The sequence below is a fragment of the Felis catus genome, chromosome E3, assembly GCF_018350175.1.
Source record: "Felis catus isolate Fca126 chromosome E3, F.catus_Fca126_mat1.0, whole genome shotgun sequence".
NCBI lineage: Eukaryota > Metazoa > Chordata > Mammalia > Carnivora > Felidae > Felis > Felis catus.
Window position 1 is genome coordinate 25,816,065 of NC_058383.1, and position 21,959 is coordinate 25,838,023.

General features: G+C 41.7%; 1 protein-coding gene across 7 annotated transcripts in view; it reads right to left on the reverse strand.

The window, feature by feature from the left end:
- Window positions 1–21,959, reverse strand: part of IQCK (IQ motif containing K) — a 128,543-nt gene that overhangs the window by 93,704 nt on the left and 12,880 nt on the right. For 6 of the 7 annotated variants that reach the window (XM_019820899.3, XM_006942263.4, XM_006942265.4 and 3 more), the window contains 2 exons: window positions 3,438–3,490; window positions 3,225–3,302 (listed from right to left, as the gene is read on the reverse strand). In XM_019820899.3, coding sequence (XP_019676458.1) covers window positions 3,225–3,302; window positions 3,438–3,490 — 131 coding nt within the window. The remainder of the gene's footprint in view (window positions 1–3,224; window positions 3,303–3,437; window positions 3,491–21,959) is intronic. The other variant, XM_045048017.1, reaches the window with a different exon arrangement.

A 21,959-nucleotide genomic window follows, 5' to 3' on the forward strand; every position in this document is an offset into this window, starting at 1 on the left:
CCCAACTGGGCTGGCTCCAGGCCTGTCAGGAGGGTCTGTGAATGGTCTTGTGCTTCCCTATTTCCCTTCAGTGCTTTAGCATCTGTATTAGAACACTTGCTACAGAAACTATACTTGGTTGTAAATATGTCTCTCTTACTCCCAAAGCCAGAGCCCATATTTTATTCATCTCTATTTATTCCACAATACCAGGCTCTGTGCATTGCACTTGGTAGGTGTTCAATAAAATACTTATTGCATCAAAGTAGATTAATATAATTTAAAGTTTTATCACACTTCTTGGCATCTCTTTGAAAGGTTACAGAAATAGAGGATACAAATGCCAGTTAGTAGAGAGCTCTTATATTGCTGTTCTTGTGGAGTTAAAGTCAAATGGTCAGTTTTGCTACTTCTTAGTGTATTTATATGAGTTGCCAGAGGACGTGAGCAACCATTTTAAATTAAGATATATTTAAAAAAAATTTTAATGTTTATTTTTGACAGAGAGAGAGAGACAGAACGCGAGCGGGGGGGGGGGGGCGGGCAGAGAAAGAAGGAGACACAGACTCTGACGCAAGCTCCAGCCTCTGAGCTGTCAGCACAGACCCTGATGTGAGGTTCGAACCCACGAACCGTGAGATCATGACCTGAGCCAAAGTCAGACACTTAACTGACTGAGCCACCCAAGCACCCCAGAAGATATTTTTATAATAAATGACTAGGGATTTGAGAGGACTCTTATTTAGAGAAGTTCTCATATCTTTAAGATTCTTTTTCATTGGTTATCAGAAGTGAGAAAATGCTTCATTTTCAAGGCAAAGCAATAACTTGGAGAATGATACTGAAAAAACCTTGTCTTAAAAAAATATATGCAAACTCTTCCACTTATTAATCATTTATACTCAATACATTATGGGCCTTCCATTTTCATAGTGGGCAAAATTAGGCACAGGTTTGGAAGCTAATTAAAAAAATACGGTTTTCCAATATCATTCATTCTCCTTTCAATGTTTTGCTAGTCTCAGATTTTATTTTTATTTTAATGTTTATTTACTTTTGAAGGAGACAGACAGCACAAGTGGGGGAGGGGCAGAGAGAGAGGGAGACAGAATCTGAAGCAGGCTCTGGGCTCTGAGCTGTCAGCACAGAGTCCGACATGGGGCTGGAACCCACAAGCCGTGAGATCATGACCGGAGCCTAAGTCAGATGCTTAACCAACCGAGCCACCCAGGCGCCCCTGATTTTTAAAAAACTGATAACGGGTGCCCCGCTGGCTCAGTTGGTACAGCATATGACTCTTGATTTCAGGGTTGTGAGTTTGAGTCCTTTGTTGGGTGCAGAGAGTACTTTTTCTTAAATAAAAAAAAAATTTTTTTTTTTTACATTTATTTATTTTTGAGAGACAGAGAGAGACAGCGTGAGCAGGGGAGGAGCAAAGAGAGAGGGAGACAGAATCAGAAGCAGGCTCCAGGCTCCAAGCTGTCAGCACTGAGCCCAAAGCTGGGCTCAAACTCACAGACTGAGATCATGACCTGAGCCGAAGTCGTATGCTTTGACTGACTGAGCCACCCAGGCACCCCCAGAGAGTACTTAAAAAAAATCTTTTAGGGGCGCCTGGGTGGCGCAGTCGGTTAAGCGTCCGACTTCAGCCAGGTCACGATCTCGCGGTCCGGGAGTTCGAGCCCCGCATCGGGCTCTGGGCTGATGGCTCAGAGCCTGGAGCCTGTTTCCGATTCTGTGTCTCCCTCTCTCTCTGCCCCTCCCCCGTTCATGCTCTGTCTCTCTCTGTCCCAAAAATAAATAAACGTTGAAAAAAAAAAATTTAAAAAAAAAAAATCTTTTAAAACCCTGGTAAAATCTGGGGTATATTTAATTCTCCAAATTAAGAAAGTCAGTCAAGAGTCTATTCAATTTGGCATTCTCAAGAAGGGCATATCTAAACAAACAAACAAAAAAAAAGTGATATTCGAGGGCTAAAGGTCTAATTTAAGGTCTTTCATTCTGTTTAATATGAGGTTTTACAAGCCTTGCTTAATTTTCTAATGCCTTGGTTTCCTTACATTGTTTTCACAAAGGGCTGGCATGAAAACATTTCAAAGCAACAAGTTAAATATACATCATTTTCTCTAAATTGATCTTTCTTCCACCTATGATCTAAAATAGTGGACCACTGCTTAAATGTCATCTTTCAGGTGAGATCCTTCCTGACCACCCTATGCAAAATTAAGCCCCTTCGATATTCTGCATTCCCCCTCTCTGCTTTCTTTTTCCCTATAGCACTTACTTGTTCATTGTCTGTCATCCCCCACTAGGATATAAATTCCATAAAGGCAAGGAAGGTGCTTTACCTCCAGCACCTAGAATGATGTTTGGTGCATCGTAGTACTCAATAAATACTTATTGTATGAATGAGTGAATTATGCAAATCTAGAGATGAAATATACTATAACACCATCAAAGGCAGGAATTAGGTGTGATTGAATCAACAGGGTTAGATCTCAAAAGCATGTATTTGAGAGCAAACAAAAGCAAGTTGCAAAATAATGCATGCATTTCCTCATCTGCAAAATAGGGCTGGTAATGGCACTGTTATCAGGATCAAGTTAGTTCATTAGTGTTAAATGCTGAGAACAATGATATAAGCACTCAATAAATGTTATTTGCCATCATCATCATTACATTGATGAGAAATCACTCACAGCAAATAGTACTACTAATTTTATATGATATAATCTAATTTTACATGGTTAACCAACCTTAAGAGCTCTGGAAGGACTATAGACTAAACTGATTACTTTTGTGAGGAGAGAAGAACTCATATGATGGTCAAGGAGAATTTTAAATTTATCTGTCATGTTCTAATATTTTAAAAGTAGAATCGATCCATATAACTAAAAATCAGTATTTAAAAAAGTTTAGTCCTATTTCTTGAGACCTAATAACCTTGAGAGGGGGCAGGGAAGAAGGGAGGAAGAGAGAAAGAATGAGGAAAGAGAACGGAGAGATGAATTACTTAGGATAAGAATTTTTTAACTTTTCTGATTTATTTCTGAAGTGCTTCTAGAATAATCACCACAGATAGGATGCTCTTAGCCTGGACTGAAAATAGCTAGAGACAAGAACCACGAATAAAACTGACCTGGAGTCCTGGATGGATTACATGAGTTAGCTGGATTGGAGAAAACTATCATTAACACAGTCTTAAAATAGGAATAAATTATTTGAGGCCTTGTGTTGGTACTTACTGATGTTTCAGCCACTGCTCCACAAATGGAATGGAGAAGAATTCCGTGAAAGACTCCCCTATCCTCTTTGGATTTTGACTGGTAACGATGCCATATTTTGATTGACAAGAAAACAATAAGCAAAAATTCAAGTCAATTGTTGCTATTCTGCTTGCAAATGAACACTATTGAATCCTTAGGGTCATTGAATATTCAAACACATGCAAAACTTACTTGTATAACCACTCAGTCAGAAAATCACAGGCAATGAATTTGGTTCTTTTTCTCTAAAGAGAAAAAAGAGAAGAGAGAATTAAATTATACTCTTTGTCCACATGTCTGAGTAGGACAAAGAAAGAGAGGTTAATTGATTTTTTGGGTTAGATGAAATATGCATGAGTCTTTTATGAGGTTTATAAGTACATCAACAAACAGTAGCTTGGGGTGATGTAAAGAATTCTGAAGACTTTTCTCCAGTCATCTTTATTTTTTTGTTTTTTGTTTTTAATTTTTTTGATGTTTATTTATTTTTGAGAGAGAGACAGAGTGCAAGCAGGGGAAGGGCAGAGAGAGGGAGACACAGAATCTGAAACAGGCTCCAGGCTCTAAGCTGTCAGCAAAGAGCCTGACGTGGCGCTGGAACCCATGACTGTGAGATCATGCCTGAGCTGAAGTCAGAAGCTTAACCAACTGAGCCACCTAGGCACCCCTCTCCAGTCATCTTTGGATTAGCATATTTTCTGATAGCAGGGACTAATAAAAGACAGTGCACATAGTAGGAGGCTTACTACATGCTTTTGGGATTGTCACAGAAGGATTTTATTTAAATCTGGAACTTGATTCTGAGTAACTGTACTTATTGCTTTCTCCCAGTCCACTCGAACCCTCCCAACAGCACTACTTCGGGTCTGGGTACCATCTTGCAATGTAGAAGCCAAGCATGCAGGTGCCATTGGCCAGTGTGGCTGACCCTGCCAGTTGTCCACCCAACAGTGGCTCCAGGTCTACACTTCTCCCACCCGGTTCTGTGCCTCAGGAGGCTGAATTTATGGTTCACTTCCACCAGGCTCCCTTACTCACTAGGTGGGTCCAGCCAGTGGGAGGTACCAGCAGGAGATGTGAGACAGGGAGGATAGACAGGGTGTAGTGGATTGAACTGTGTGTCCTCCTCGACCCAAATTCATACATTTAACTCCTAACTCCCAGAACTTCAGAATGTGACTGTATTTGGAAATAGGATCATTACAAATATAATTAGTTGCGTCCAGCCACTCCTGAAGGGCACAGCAACTCCAAAGAAAATGAATAAATTTGGGGTAATATAGCAAGTAAGAAGGGAGATGCTATTGGCTAAACCATCAATGGCAGATTTCTAATGACACTGTACTAGACTCTAGATCCTGCTATACCCAAATTCCAAAGCCCAAATTCCCTGGACCTTTCAGGTACATGAGCCACTATATTCATTTTTTTTTAATGCTTATTTATTTTTTCAGAGAGAGAGACAGTGAGTGAGCGACCATAAGTGGGGGAGGAGAAGAGAGAGAGGCAGACAGAATCCTAAGCAGGCTCCAAGCTCTGAGCTGTCAGTACACAGCCTGATGCAGGGCTCAAACTCACAGACTGTGAGATCATTACCTGAGCCAAAGTCAGTCGCTTAACTGACTGAGCCACTCAGGCATCCCTAGTCTCTGTTTGATTAAGCCAATTTATATTGGGTTGTTTATTGCTTACAACAGGAAAAGTTTTAACTCCTATTCCTTTTTTTCTCCAATCAGCTAACCCCCACTTGTCCTCCTAGATGCCTCCAGGAAGACTTTCTGACCATTCTCACCCTCCTCAGCTTAAACTCTCCAGCCCCCCACCCCCAGTTCCTCATTTGCCACTCTGTCATAGCACCTCAGACATAACCATAACATAATACTTGCCCACATGTCTATCTTCCCCACTTAACTATAAACTTCTTGAGGACAAGGCACATGTCTCTTTTCTTTATATTCTTAGTGCTTAATTGAGTGCCTTGCATGGAGTAGGTGATCAATGGGTGGTAAGTAAATGAATGAATGAACTCACCATTCAACTCTCAAACATCAAGGCAAGAAAGAGCTTATTTACAAGAATTCTGACATCTTTTTTTAAAAGTTTATTTATTTATTTTAAGAGTGCATGCAAATGGGAGAGGGGCAGAGAGAGACGGAGAAAAATAGAATCCCAAGCAGGCTTGGCACTGTTAGTTCAGAGTCTAATGTGGGGCTTGATCTCACAAACGGCGAGATCATGACCTGAGCTGAAGTCAGACGCTTAACCTACTGAGCCACCCAGGCGCCCCAAGAATTCTGATATTTAAAACTAGCGACTGCTTGGGGCGCCTGGGTGGCTCAGTCAGTTGAACGTCCGACTTCGGCTCAAGTCATGATCTCAGTGTTCATGGGTTTGAGCCCCACATCGGGTTCTATGCTGACCGTTCAGAGCCTGGAGCCTGTTTCAGATTCTGTGTCTCCCTCTTTCTCTGCCCCTCCCCTGCTCACACTTTGTCTGTGTCTCAAAAATAAATAAACATTAAAAAAAAAAAACCCAACTAAGGATTGCTAATATAATTCTGGATAGTTTCTCTTCATTTTCTTCTCCTAATATTTTATCATGAAAATGTTCCTTCTTTTTTTTCTTCTCCCCCCCTTCACTTCAAAATAGCCAACTCAGCTTTATAATCTTAGATAAGGTTGAAAAAAAGAAACTGTTGTGAAATTGATTCTCACCAAAAAGGAAAGTGCTGCTTAAAATTTTTTTACTGAAAGCTTTACTATAGCCGTTAGTCCATAAAACAGAGCAGTTCCGAGTTGCTGGAGATTGTTTGCAGTCTTCTACCTCCTTGCTGATAGCCTTTTATTAAAAAATTGAAACACTGCTGGCCAGGGTAATAAAATTAAATGTACTGGAGCATGTAACAGGGTTTTCTAAGTCTGCCTTGCAACAGTAGGGTTGCCTTCAAAAAGCCATCTTTAACCCAACTAAGAAAATACTTGTACAACAATGCAAATATGTATCTAGCATGGATTGCCGTATAATTTAAACAATTCAGCAATTGTAAGATGGCAGTGTCTCTTTCTTCCCTGTCCATAAAAGATGCATTGTTCCCTTGGCATTTACTGCAGTGTTTGGTGGTAAAGATTCCTTCTACCAAGGGAATGCAGTTTGACTTACTCTATTAAATAGACTTTTAAAATAGCCCAATGGTCTGATGTATGAAGGTCATGCAGACAGATTTAATCACTTTTGATGCAAAGAAATAAAATGGAAGAAATTGTGTTTTCCTTCTGATCTGAGCAAGTGTGGACGTGCCGTGCATACTCAGACACGTGGAACAGTGAGGATATTGTTCAGCTGTTGTTTAGTTTAAAAATTATCTGCCAGGGAGCTGAAAGAGAGAAGGGAGAGCAAATGAAAAGTTGTGGTGAGTGAAGAGATAAGAGAGGAAGTAATAGAGAGAAAAATTAAAGAGTGAGATTAAGAAAGTGTGGGCACCCAGGGTTTATGTAATGCGGACAAACATACTGAGTTCATGATTGTTAAAGGGTGAGTATGTGCAAGTTTCGGCAAGCAGAGGAAACAGTTAGAACAACCTCAAACAAGGTTAAAAAGCAATTTTTAAAAATCCAGAATTAAAAGGAAAAAGACTAACTGACAAAGACATCATCATGTCATCATGAGTCTGCAACTTACTTTAAAATGCACCCAAAAAACAAGGTAGATGGATAGACGGATGGACTGATGGATTGGTGGACAGATATGCAACCAAGCCAATAAAGCAAAATGGTAACTGTAGAATCTAGGTGGTAAATATGTGGATGTTCCCTCTGAAATTCTTTCACTGTTCTATATTGCTGGAAAAATTTTGTAATAAAATTTGGGGGTGGAAAACATCATCATAAAAGACTGAAACCCCAAAGAGAGAAAAGGCAGAAATTGGAGTTCAACCCAGACAGCACCTTGCCCCGATGTTCATGTTGGGTACGCCCATAAGAAGCAGACTAGAAATGCAGAGACTAGAAAGAGAAACTACTTGCATTGGAAAGTCACTGAATCTGCATCCGGTAATGAATGTAATTCCACCCCAGAAAGGTCAAAAGCACACGCTGTGAGGTTAGTGCACTGAAGTGTGGCTTGCTATGGCATTGTATTTGTTGAGATTCTTTGGGTTTGCAAGGTTTAGAAATCTGTTCGGGTTACCTTGGTTACTGGGTATTTTTTACAAATCAGTTTAGGATAGATTTTGCCGCAGCAAACAACCCCTAAATCTGAGAAGCTTATATCATCAATGGTTTTTTTTTCACTCATGTTACATGAACATTTCAATCAGCTATAGCTCCCTGCTCCACGTTGTCTTTACTCTGGGATTCAGGCTGACGAGCTTCTCTCTAAAATAGCGCTAGTTATCACATTAAGTGAATACGACATGGTGAACCATGCTTTGACTCTTAGAGTGTGTATTTGGAAATGACATATGTCACGTTCACACACTGCTTTGACCAAAGCAGTCACATGGTCAAGCCTCCCTTAGAGAGAGGCCACAAATATTTTTGAACACGAATATAGTCTCGCACACGGGGTTAGTGTAAAGGCAGAAGGTGTGGAAGGAAAATGGGAATTCCTCTGACTGGGGGCAGGTCTCAGGGAGAAGTGGACCAGGGTCCATGGCTATTCAGGGCGCAGGTCTGGCTAATCACAGTAGCCTCATCTACTTACAGCTTTGTGGCTCAACAACAGTTCTGGTTCTCAATCTACGTGGGACTCAGCCCTGTGGCATCGCTACTCCCCAGAAGGAAGAATCTGATTGGATTGGTAAGATACTACTCAGAATGGGCCATCCCTGTTGGGCAGAGCAATTGTACCGGATCATTTCATAGTCACTTGGCATTCTCAAGTGGCTGCCCATAGGGTGCGACACTTATTCTTGGCTCAATCACTTGTAGCCAGGGTAATGGGGACATGGACAAAGCAGGGACAGAGGGCTGAAGTTAAGGCTGTGGGTGTGGCATGCACTTAGAATGTCATAGCCTCCTTTCCCACATAGCTATTCTCTACAGTAAACTTCCACGCCTGAGAACCAGCCCCCCAAGACAAAAGTGATAACTGATTCTAGAAATGAGCACTCACTTGGACTACAGCCAGATGCCAAAATACTTATCACAGCAAACTTCAAACAGAAGTTACATTTTCCCCGACTGCATTAGAATTTCATTAAAGAAAAATAATACTTCTCAAAAGAACTTAAAAATACACACTCATGGGGCACCTGGGTGGCTCAGTTGGTTAAGTGTCTGACTTCGGCTCAGGTCATGATCTCACAGTTTGTGGGTTCAAGCCCTGTATCGGGCCCTGTGCTGACAGCTCAGAGCCTGGAGCCTGCTTCCGATTCTGTGTCTCCCTCTCTCTCTGCCCCTCCCCAGCTCATGCTCTCTCTCTGTCTCTCAAAAATGAATGTTAAAAAAATTTAAAAAAAAAATACACTCATAACACAAAGTATAGACCAAGACTTTCAGCACGGGCCACGTGCTCATTTCTAAAAGTGTTCTGAAGTAAAAGGAGTAACGCTAAAATAATTCTACCACACCTTTCCTGTGACAAATCTATTTTTTCCACTCCTTAGAAAAGTTTTTCAAACAAAAGTGGATGGTATTTCTAATTCCCTTATTGGTCAAGGTCAGGAAACAGAGTTTCTTCCTTCACTGACCAGAGCCCTTGTACTTTTTAAAAGATATTTGGGTATTTTATTTAAAAAATAAAAGACTACAATAAATGACTGTAAGATAGCACAGGACTCTAAGAAGAAATAGATTTGTTTTACTGAATTATTCATAGTAGCAAATTTTAGTGTCATGAGATCATCAAATGACTTATCAGGAGTTAGAAATAGTTTCCTGATACTAACTTTTGTTTACAATAGTCTTCATTGTAATGGAATTTGATGAGCAACCAAAGCAAAAGGGAAAATTTTATGCCGTGTGGGATAGGATAGGAAAAGAGGCAGAAAGTCTTATCACCTCTATCCAGACCCTGCATTTAATCCATATTTAAAGCTGAGATAAGATTTATTCTCAGGCATCATTTTAGTCATGCAGAAAACTCCTGATTTCTTTCTAAATTATGCACAGTGCATTGTTCCGGTTTAGTCCTGTTCAGTAAACATTTACTGAGAACCTACTATGTGCCAAGCCTGTGTTAAACACAAGAGATAAAGAAATGAGTAAGCTAGGGCTGCACTGTGGTTATTAATTCAACATCCAGCAGCCAACCTCCGGCTGGAGGTTGCTGTGATGAGTATGGAGGATTAAGTCCATCTCCAGCTCCAGGTATGAATCCCGATTAGGCAGTCCAGATAAGCCCACCCCACCTGCCACCTAGACCTAAACCTGGTCCACATTTATCCTGGCCCGAGGGATTTGCTGAATGGAGAATGGGTGCATAATCAATTTCAGACTGATAAGGTATGAGGGGAGATGTGCTGGGGCTTCTGGGAAATCATTTCCTTTTCTTTTCTTTTCTTTTTAATGTTTATTTTGAGACAGAGAGAGACAGAGTGAGAGTGGGGGAGGGGAAAAGAGAGAGGGAGACACAGAATCCAAAGCAGGCTCCAGGCTCTGGAGCTGTCAGCACAGAGCCCGACACAGGGATTGAACCCACAAGCTGCGAGATCATGACCTGAGCCGAAGTCGGACGCTCAACTGACTGAGCCACCCAGGTGCCCCAGGTTGCTGTAGTTGCAGGGGCAAAGCCTAGGCCAGGGGCAGTATCTGTTTGGCCAGCCTGAGGATAAAACCAACTTTGCAAGAGGCCACCCAGAGAGGCAGAAGAGAACCAAGTCTCTGGTTTTATCATTGAGTTCTCAATCAAACCCATCCAGAAATCCTCCTTCTTTACCTCAGAACCTTTTAGTTTCCTGAACCAAAGAATCCCCTTCATTATTTAAGACAGTTTCCTGCTGTTCGCAGCACAATGAGTCCTAGCCAAGATAGCTGCCCAGTATCCTTTCTGCCTTCTTTTGGTAACAGCACCTTGAGTTCCTTTTGGGGATCTGTCTTTACCCAATTCTAAAGCTATGTGCACTGGGTTAGGGATCCTTCACTTTGCCCAACAGCCCACTGCCCACTAAATTCCCCTAGTTCCAAGGATTGATTCCAAAGTAGGTCATTGACCTGAGTCAGTTCAATTAGAAACTCAGGAAGAGACTTTCTCTTTCTAAGGCATGAGACATAGGCTAGTGTCACAAGGCAGGGACCATTTGAGGGTGGAGCCACGCCAGAGGAAACTGAATCAAGAGATGGAGAGGGAACCAAATCGTGAAGACATCATCTGGGTCCCCAGATCAAGCTGTGGAAGATCTCCCCATGGGAGAGGACATATATAAACAAACAAACAAACAAACAATCTTCTTCACTGAAGTCAGTTCAAATGGGGTTTTCTGTCATGTGAGGGACTGGCCCCAGAGTTAACTAGCAGATAGGGGAATAGCGAGTTCTGCATACTTAACACATCCAGCTGGAACAAACTCTTTGAGTTCATTATACTTTTTACTGCTGACAATATAAACTTTTATCAAAAATTGCTTATAGCAAAAATTATTAACTTAATCATTAACCAAAATATTTTCAGAGCTGCATTGGAAAGAAATCCCAAGTGAAGTTTATAATAGCCACTAAGCCAGCTCTGTTCAGTATATCTGTCCAGTTATGTTCTTATTAAGTTCTCACCTCTCATGTTCCAATTAAGCTAATCCAAAGGCAGGGCTAGATGTCAGTGGATCACCAAGAACATGGAGCCAAATGTAATGTCTAATCTTAAGATGATGTTTACGTGTCTCAAACTTAATTTGCCACTAGAATACAACCCAATTCATGACAGAATAGGAATAGTATTATGGCCTTTTAATCAATGTTCAGTTTAAGAAAAATGCTGAAGTTCTATCTTAACAATTGCATAGTTGATTTTCTTTTCACCTCTTCCAAATCACATAGACTCTGGGCTGCCCAGGGATCCCAGGAAAGGCAGCTATAAATATAAATAGAAGATCAGGAAGGTCAATGTCAACAAGATGCAGCAAGGAACAGGCAAGTCTTCATGAAAATTCTACAAAGACCTGTCTTGGTATAAAAATTATTTGCAACCTAACTTCACAGTTATGCCTCCAAGAGATCAAGGGGTCTCTTGCACTCCCTTCAAGGCCTGCCCTCTGCTCAGAGAAGATGGAAAAATTGATCAGGGCCTATGCAAAAGGAAGCTTCTGGCAGAGGCTCTGACAATCAGGGCTTTCTTAATCCATCTCACTATCTCCGTCTGAAACTGGGTTTATTCTTTTCTTCACTTTCAACCTGGACCCATGTCTCCTCCCTCTGTTTTCTCACTTGTTGCCAGCTGCCTCTCTTCCTGAATCCCTCAAGCACAATCTTGAAAGACAATGGCTACCCCCTACTGAACACTCACCCTGTGCTAAATGCCATACACAGAACACCTTAATCCTCCCAAAAACCCTGGTGAGGTGGGTACTATGGTTATCACCCTCCCCATGTAACAAATAAGAAAACTGAGACCCTTAGAGTTTTAGAGTTTAAGGAAACTTCCCAGATGCCCAGGGCTAGCAAAACTTGGAGGAGGGAGGGCACCTGGGTGGCTCAGTCAGTTAAGCATCCAACTTTGGCTCAGGTCATGATTTCACAGTCTGAGTTTGAGCCCTGTGTTGGGCTCTGCGCTGACAGCTCAGAGCCTGGAGCCTGCTTCAGATTCTGTGTGTGTCTCTCTCTCTTTGCCCCTTCCCCGCTCACACTCGGGTCTCTCTCTCTTTCTCTCAAAAGATGAATAAATGTTGGGGCGCCTGGGTGGCACAGTCGGTTAAGCGTCCGACTTCAGCCAGGTCACGATCTCGCGGTCCGGGAGTTCGAGCCCCGCATCGGGCTCTGGGCTGATGGCTCAGAGCCTGGAGCCTGTTTCCGATTCTGTGTCTCCCTCTCTCTCTGCCCCTCCCTCGTTCATGCTCTGTCTCTCTCTGTCCCAAAAATAAATAAACGTTGAAAAAATAAAAATAAAAAATAAAAGATGAATAAATGTTAAAAAAAAATTTTTTTTAAGTTGGAGGAGGGGATTCAAGCCCACCCTTTTGATTCCAGCAACCCTACCTTACCTTTCCTTACTGTATTCTCAGAGCCCTCCACATGTCTGAGTTTAACCTCCCACTACTCTTTAACTCCCCACATGGCCAGTCTCAACCCACCTCTTCGTTACATACTGCCCTCATTCTTAGTTTTCCATTCCGGGCCTAAGGAACATTTTTCCAATTCAATTTTGTTCTTATTTTATTGCTACTTTTCACTGCAGCTGTGCCAGTCACTGAGCTGAACACATTATCTTATTTAAATTCTCTTACTATTAATGATATTATCATTATATGTAATAATATGTATATCATTATATATAATAATATATATATTATTATTACTATTTCTATTTCACAGAGGAGTACACTGAGGCTTAGAAGGTTAAAATTACAAGGTCCCAGTGCTAGCCAGGTCCAAAGTCACATACCTAGAAAGAGGTAGAACTGGGCTCTCAATTCAGGTAAGCATAGCTCCAAACTCTATGCTTAATCATTAAGCTTCCCTTACACTGCCTCCCACATAACAACAGCAGCAGCTACTACTACAAAAATCTGGGTGTTTTTAGGATTTCAGAACAAGGGTTGGAAACTTTCTTAAATGGCCGGGTATATATATTAGGCTTGTGTTACAACTATTCAACTTGGCTACAGTGAAAGAGTGCAAAAGTGCACTTTCAGTGCAAAAGTGGCCATAGACAAAAATGTAAAGGAATGGGTGTAGCTGTGTTCCAATAAAATTTCAGTTACAAAAAGAGGTAGCTGGCCCTACAGGCCATAATTTGCAGACCTCTGCTTTAGAACATTATCAATCACTGATAGATGCTTTTTCATGCAGAAGCATGGAAAAATCCATAGTACTTGATTTCTGACCCAGAAATTTGATTTCAAGAAAGCTCAGTTTCACCCATTTCCTGGACAGCCCTTTTATTATTCTAAGGGATTAACAGTTTAAACATCTTTTGGCTCTGGAAGTAGTTTATGACTTGGGTTTTCTTGTTCCTAAAAAGTAGCAGGAGAAATGCAGCTCTCTAAACAACCAAGAGGGCCAAAAGAATCAATTGAACCTTATTTTCACTTTTTAAAAAATGGTTTCCAATCCTTTAGACATTAATTCTCAAGAGAATTTTGGGATACCTTGCAGTCTTTCTTTCTTTTTCGGTCACTATGGCTGTGATTCTAGCAGCTTCTTCAGCATTGGAGGGCCCTTAATAGTGCATTCTCAGGTTCTGAGCTCACCATATTATTTCCAAGGGTTATGTTTAGATTTTTACAAATATATATTACTTTTTAAAGGCGCTAGTATTTTTAGAACGATGAGGAAAATCCATCCTTGGCCATCTGTAATACCCAGAAATTAGTAACAAGGATACCACCTTCCATTTATTCAAGCAACAACTGGTCACTCAGCAGGGACCATGGGGAATAACATTCCTTCTACAGACTCGCTATTTTCTAGGCATCATATTAATCATGTTAACAACAGTTAATATGCACTGAATGTTGTCACTCTGCCAGGCACTCTTCTAAATTTTACTTAGCTCATTTATCCTCATGACAACTACGTATTATTAGGTTACTATTCTTATTATTCCCGTTTTACAGATTAGGAAACAGGGGTACAGAAAGGTTAAATACCTTGTCCAAAGTCACTTACTAGTAGATGGTCAGAGTCAGAATTTGAACTCAGTTGGACTCCAGAACTTGCTCTTTCACACATTACCTCATTTAACCCTGTCCATAAGCCCACCAGTGGTTTACAAATGAGGGGAGGAGGGAGTTGCAGACAAGTAACTTCCCTGAAGTCACTAGGCTAGAGCCAGAAGTCAAACGTGCCACCTGCTGCCAAATCCATACTATTTCTAATACAGTATATGAGGTGAATTGCAAAAAGGGCCACCATTCTTCACCCCTTCCTGGATCTACAACCTTTGCAGTGTAGTTTTATAGCTCTTCCCATCAAGAGATGGAGTCTATTTTCTTACTCTCTGAATCTGAGCTGGCTTTGTGACTTGCTTTGGCCAACGTAATGCCGTAAAAGTAACAATATGCCAGTCCCAAACCTCATCAGGCTCAAGAGGGCTTGAGAACTTCTACTTGAACCCTCGCACCCCTGCCCAGCTACGATGTGAACTCTCCAGGGTTAATTTGATGGAAGCTGAGTAGCCAAGTTGAACAGAGGTGATACATCCCAGCTAAGGCCTTCCTAGACCCAGCCTGCCCACAGACACAAGAATGGCCCCAACCAAGGCCAGAAGAACCTCCCAGCTGAGCCCAGCTCAATTGCTCTCTTGCAGGAGAATGAACTAAATAAACTGTTGTTTTATCCACTAACTTTTGAGGTAGTGTGTTATGTAGCAAAAAATCAACAGATGCCGTGTATAATAAGTGAAATGCAATTTATAGCCAAATGCTCTCCCTATTTAGCAGACAGTCAAGACTGCTACGACAGCCCCCTGGCATAGAGCCATGCCCCTGAAAGCAAGAGGACAAAGCTTCAGAGCAGAAAAGGAAAATCCTGTCACAAAGCCACTGCCCTTTATTTTATAAGGCAACCATGGGGTCACCCTCAGGTCAGAGCCTGTTGACTTTCTTTCTAAAGCCTTGTCTTTTGAGGATGACTTTGATTTTTAGAAACAAAAGCAACTCCTAGCCAAGTTTGGGAATGAAGTGATCAATGCTGCCATTGTTAAAAAGAAGAAAGAAAAGAAGCATGACTATCAAGTTATAATAAGATTTTCTTGTATGGTTTACAAACTGGATCGGACAGCAATTCCAAGAGCCTCAGAGTGAAGTATTTTCAACACTAACAGCCTTATTGGCATTCAGCAGTCCCCCCTTATCCACAGAGGATAGGTTCCAAGACCTCAGTGGATGCCTGAAAATGCCGTGAGTACCAAACCCTGCATGTAGTATGTTTTCCCCATATATACATACCTATGACAAATTTAATTTATAAATTAGGCACAATAAGACAACAACAATTTCAACAATGTTTTTTAAGTTTATTTATTTATTTTGAGAGAGACAGAGAGAGCAAGCTGGGGAGGGAGGGGGCAGAGACAGAGAGGCGGGGGGAGAGAGAGAGAATCCCAAGCAGGCTCTCGCTGTCAGCACAAAGCCTGATGCGGGGCTCGAACTCACGAACCATGAGATCATGACCTGAGCCGAAACCAAGAATCAGACGCTTAACTGACTGAGCCACCCAGGCGCCCCCATGGGTACTTCTTGAACCTCTGTTTCCTTATCCATAAAAGAGGGACAATAAAACCACCCATTCAAAGGGTTACTGTAAGTAACAATGTGATTACAATGTGAAATAATGCCTGGCATATGGAAAGTACTCTACAAATGATTGCCATCAATCACCATTGATTAATCACTTAGAAGGTAACTGTTGGGTAATGGTAGATGATTAAGAAATAGCTCTTAACTTAGAGCCGTATTTCATATTTAGGTACTAACTTCCAAAATGTGAAATTGGGATCTGCTATCTGGACCCACTTAAATGCTGTGACATTCAATCAAATGTAATAACATCAGGTAAAAACCCAGTTTCCTCTACTGAAAATCTATCCAAGCAATAAAGATGAAGTACTGATACACGTACAACACAGATGAACCTCACAAACACTGTACTAAATGAAATAAGCCAGATGTAAAAGACCATATTATGTGATTCTAGTTATTTGAAATGTTCAGAAAAGGTAAATCTATGGAGATAAAAAGTAGATTCGCTGTTGCTTGGGGGTAGGGGTGGAAATGAAGAGTAACCAGAAATAGCCACTAGAGATTGGGGGTGGGGAGAGGTTATGGAAATGTTCTAAAATTAGATTGTGGTGATGGCTGCACAATTCTAAATGTGGTTCAGTTAAAATGAGTGGACTTTTTAAAATCCTTTTTTTAGAGGCACCCAGGTGGCTCAATCAGTCGAGCATCTGACTCTTGATTTTGGCTCAGGTCATGATCTTGCGGTTGTGGGATTGAGCCCTGCATCGGGCTCTGCACTGACAGCATGGAGCCTGCTGGGGATTCTCTCTCCCTCTCTCTCTGCCCCTCTGCCCTACTTTCACTTGCTCTCCTAACTCCATTTAACATACAAACACAGGTGGGGTCTTTTTTTCATGGTTTTAATATATATTGATTTTTCCAGGAAAGCAACCACCACATATACTGAGGGAAAAGTGTACTTGGTTCTATTCAGAACCTAAGAGTTTCTCACCATTTCAGAAAAATCCTAATACCATGGGCAATATCACTTACAGTATCTGAATGACTGATACATCGTGCGTGATGCAGTCTGCCTTTTGCAGCTATCATATTCATGGTGATTCTTTTTTTTTTTTAATGTTTTTATTTATTTTTGAGACAGGGAGAGACAGAGCACGAGCAGAGGAGGGGCAGAGAGAGAGGGAGAGACAGAATCGGAAGCAGGCTCCAGGCTCTGAGCTGTCAGCACACAGCCCGACACGGGGCTCAAACTCACGAACTGTGAGATCATGACCTGAGAGGAGGTCAGACACTCGACCGACTGAGCCACCCAGGAGCCCCTGATTCTATGTATATGTACAAGCAAGTCACTACTCATATCTTCTAGTATAGTTTTACCTGAGATTTTAAAAAATTAAAAAATATTACATATGTTGTAAATGGTTTCCATTTTCTTTCTCCTTTATGCTATAGTCCGCTATAGTATAAACAGCCACTATATACATATATATATATGTGTGCGTGTGTGTACGTATATATGTGTGTATACATATACACACACACACATATATATATATGTTTGAAATTATTGCACAGATAGATGCAACAGATTATTAGCTAATGAGCACCTAATGAATCATGCATGTTAGGTCCATGCCCCTTATGCCCCTTTGCAATGTGACTTTGCTAATTTTTCTAGAAGGAGTCTATTTCTCACCTACTTATGGGTTGCCAGGTGAGTTGCTGGCTTTGTGAATTGCTTTGACCAGTGGAACGTGGTAGAAGGGTTGCTGTTGGAATTCCAGAGCCCCAGCCTCACATTTCTGCCTTTGCCCTCTTGGAAATGTCCTGAAACCACCAGGCTGTAAAGAAGCAGGGCTGGCCTGCTACAGGATAAGAGCCATGAGGAGGAGAACTGAAGTGCCTAGCCAACACCAGCACTGAGGCCCCAGCCATGTGCCTGACACCAGCTTGGACCTCCCAGCCCTTCCCAGTCTGAAAGCAGTCACATGAGTGAGTCGAGGTGAGACCAAGAGAAGAACATTCAGCCCACAGAAATATTAAATCAATGTGTTAAGACAGGCAGTTTCCAGGTAGTTTGTTATAAACAACACACACAGCAGGGGCACCCAGGTAGCTCAGCTGGTTAAGCATCTGACTCTTGATTTTGGCTCAGGTCATGATCTCATGGTTTGTGAGTTTGAGCCCCACATCAGGCTCTGCAATAAGACTGCGGAGCCTGCTTGGGATTCTCTCTCTTCTTCTCTCTCTCTCTGCTCCCTCCCAGTTCACATGCGCGCGCGCGCTCTCTCTCTCTCTCTCTCTCTCTCTCTCTCTCTCTCTCTCTCTCTCAAAATTACCTAAGCATTTCAAGATATGAAAAGGCTCTTTAAAATGTGACAAGGGGGCACAGGGCCCAACAACACAGAGAACCTTGTGTGGATGAGTTCCCACTGCTCCTAAAATAAAACCCGCACTTTTTACTGGCTTATATGATGTGGCCACTGTAGAGCGGCCATCTTACCTCCCACCTCATTAGTTTGCTCTGCTCCCCCCATACTGGCTTCCTTTTTGTCCCTGGAAGAGGTGACTGAATTTGGCAGTACTGGGTCATTAAGAAAGCTTAAGAAGAGTTGTGCTGGAGGATTTCAGGGTCAAAGCACCACGAGTAAAAGAGAGAACAAATAGTGTAAAAAGATGGAGGTGAGGTGTGTCACTGTTACTCAATGTGTCAGTGAAAATGGAAAAGAAAGAAAATCACCTAAATTGGGGGCAAGGGCCCATTTATTTATAACATTTTTTATAATTACCAAAGTAGTTGACACTTATTTTCAATTTTTCAAATATTATTGAAATACTGAAATATAAGAGAGAAAAGCCCTCTAAATTTGCATCCCCCCCCCCCAACGGCTTATGTGTGATTTTCACTTATTGGCTGACAGGTTTAGATACTATCATTTACCTTTGGCTTGGTCTATGTACTGTGCATGTCAGTATATACACAGCAAATGTCTGTGCAATATCTATTGTCAATTCAGATATAATTCCACCAACTATTTGTACAAAGTAATCATTTCCCACTCTTTATCTTTCACAGAGTATGTTTGTTTAACACAATATAAAATATTGCTAGCAGCCAGCTAATTTCACAGCAACACTAAAAGGTCCATAGACTTTCTTAATAGATGGTCACTTTAGTGTCCTACAGTTGTCACCTACATCTTCTCTATGACCTTTTTGCATGTAGTTGAAAACAATGATCTGGGAAAAGAATGAATAAATTTATTCCACTTGCTAAGAACATCTTAGGACATGCACAGGGTCTTTATCTAATCCTAAGGCTGAGATAATTATTGCAAATCATTCACTTAAGGTTTAGTCTCCCAGTTGTAATCTCCTCCAAAAAATCAGGACTAGAGAAATAAAGCTGAATTTTATTCTGAGCACTTAAAAGATTAAAATATGAGAGCATCTGGGTGGCTCAGTTGTTTGGGCATCCGACTCTGGATTTAGGCTCAGATCATGATCTCATGGTTCATGGGACTGAGCCCCACGTTGGGCTCTACGCTGACAGTGCAGAGCCTGCTTTGGATTCTCTTTCTCCGTCTCTCTCTCTCTCTGCCCCTCCCCCACTCCTGTGTGTGTGCGTGCACATGTGCATGCTCTCTCTCTCTCAAAATAAATATTTAAAAAAACAAAAGATGATAATATCCAATGATGAACAAACTGTTTGATTAGGATCTTTATGAAAGTCACCAGAGTTCAATTCATAATATTTAAAATGACACGTATAAAGGAATTGAATTATGAATTAATCAAAACCAAAATCATCAAACTTACACAGCTTGTATGCGACAGAGTCAGACTGGAAGCAAAGTCTGCCTGATTCTGGAGGCTGGGTTCTGAAGCACTGGATGAGGTACCATAGACTTCCTCTTTTGTGTGTGTGTGTGTGTGTGTGTGTGTGTGTGTGTGTGTGCGCGCGCGCGCGCGCGCGCGCTCTATGACAGGTGCTCTATGACATAGTAATTAGGTATCACTGATGCTTGTCTCTTTCTCTCTCTGTCTCTGCTTTATTCCCTCCAGTTTTTCTTGGAGTGTCACAGTACTCACGGGGCCAATCTAAATAAACGATCCTGCCCCACGATGTCTACATGAGGGCTCTGTGTGACTGACTGCCCCAGATCTGCCTCATTTCTTACTGCTCTTCTCCACAGCTTCCAGACCCATCTTTCATATCAGAATCTGGCCTGTGCTTTTGGCAAGCCACTGGACTGACACCAGTGTGGTCTGGGGGTCAAACTCCTAGTCTCAGGAAGCAGACTGCTTGGCTTGAATCTTGGCTCTACCGCATACTGGTTGTTCCCCTGAGCGTGTTGGTTAACCTTGGTGCCGCACAGTTCTCATCTATAAGATAGGGGCACATACGTTGGGGTGCCTGGGTGGGTCAGTTGGTTGAGCGTCCGACTTCGGTTCAGGTCATGATCTCCAGTCTGTGAGTTCAAGCCCTGCGTCGGGCTCTGTACTGACAGCTCAGAGCGTGAAGCCTGCTTTGGATTCTGGGTCTCCCTCTCTCTCTGCCCCTCCCCTGCTCAAGCTCTGTCTCTCTGTCTCTCAAAAATAAAAAAAACATTAAAAAAAAAAAAAGAGCACCCACATTGGAGGGCTGCTGGGAAGATGAAACTTTCTTCAGACAAAATGCTTAGAACAATGTCCGGCACAAAGCAAAGGCCCTAAAGCGCTAGAAACTACTATTCTTCAATTCCAGTTTCTTGCTCATCCCCCTGGCTCTCCATTGGCTAGGAGGTCCCTTCAATTTTAGAGGAGGGGCTCCTTATTCAGCTCTAGCGCTAGGGGCAGCCTCCCTACAGTCTACCTTCCTCCAGAGGCAGTAAATCCAGACACTGCAGGTACAGTTAGTAAATTACTTCTGGAATGTAATAGCTAGGGCAAACTGACAAGTGCTCCCATAACTTAACCGCTATCTTAAAAGTTGGCTCTCACTTTTGAGGAACCGTATTAATTCATTCATCCAACAAATATTTAGTGAGTCCCTACCACGTACCAGGCACTGCTGGAGCTACATCATAGAACAAAACGGAAAATATTGAAAGCGAGGGAACATAACTATAAGTCAGCATTTTAAGGGCAAAATACAAATCAGCAATTATTTCTTGAGCGACCTAATATGAACACTGTTTCAAGATATAATTTGAATGGCTCCAATAAACAATGAATTACGCTGCTGTTTAAGAGTCATTTGGATGCAAGTTCAGTTGTGGGTGACAGGTAAGAATGCTTCAGTTATGTAATTTTGGCTGGAGGCTGGTTATCATTCAGTTTAGCATCTATTCCCACTGACAGGATGTGAGGAACAGCTGAATTGAGAAAATGCAAATCTGTTGTGCAGATCTGGATAAGAGGAGCTCCATTTGGGTCTGACAAATGCTGATGTAATTTTCAAGGCTTCAAAAATAACCCACAAAAGGCTACATGACCAGGGGGTGAAAAAAGAGGGAATCACATTTAATTAACAAATCCCAAGTCAGGAAATGAAAGAAGTTAATGGTAATTCACCCATCTTGCATATTTGTAGCACTCAAGTTACTTGAGCTTCTGGGAAGAGCCTGAGGGCAGGCAGGGCAGGAAGCTAACCTTCCTTGGTGCCAATGAATATCATTAAATACTTCCCCTCATCCTCCTGGTCATCCTTTTAAGAGGTGAGGAAACTGAGGCTCACAGGTCCCCTAGGTTTCCCACTGCAAGGAAGTGGCTGAGCAGGATTTTGGACTCCAGTGTGTCTGGCTGCCTTTAAAGTTTATCAATTTTCGCAAGCTAACAGTTTTAAGAACTCACATTTTCTACATTCCCTGATCGTTCATTACAACATTTAAACTTTAATGCTCCATTCAAGCACCCTGCAGCATTTGATGTTTAGACTAGTTTCACTTAGTCCCAGTGGCAGCTCATGTGCAGGATGTCGAAGATGAAATATGAGCTGGCATGAGGATGCCTCATTAATCTCTAATACAAACAGAAATTTTTCTGATTCTTTAAAAGCATTTTATCATTGCTTAGAGGCTGGAAACTGTTTCTAGCCCCCTCATTACAAAACTATTTATGGACAAACATTAGATATAGAACCCTCAATGTAAAATCTTAATTACTGCCCTTTTAGCTGATTTTTGTGTGCTCTAAACGGGTGTAAATTAGAAGGATAACAGCTGAAGAAATTAGAATAAAGTCTGCACGATTCAATAGAGCTGTGCCAAGTCTAGATGTGCATTCACAGCACCTAGATCCCTTCTTGTTTTTTCTCCACGTCCATTCTTATTTCAGAGGCTCAAATAAGAGCAGAAACAAAGGGTAGGGAAAAAAGAAACTCCAGCTACTGAAGGCTTTAC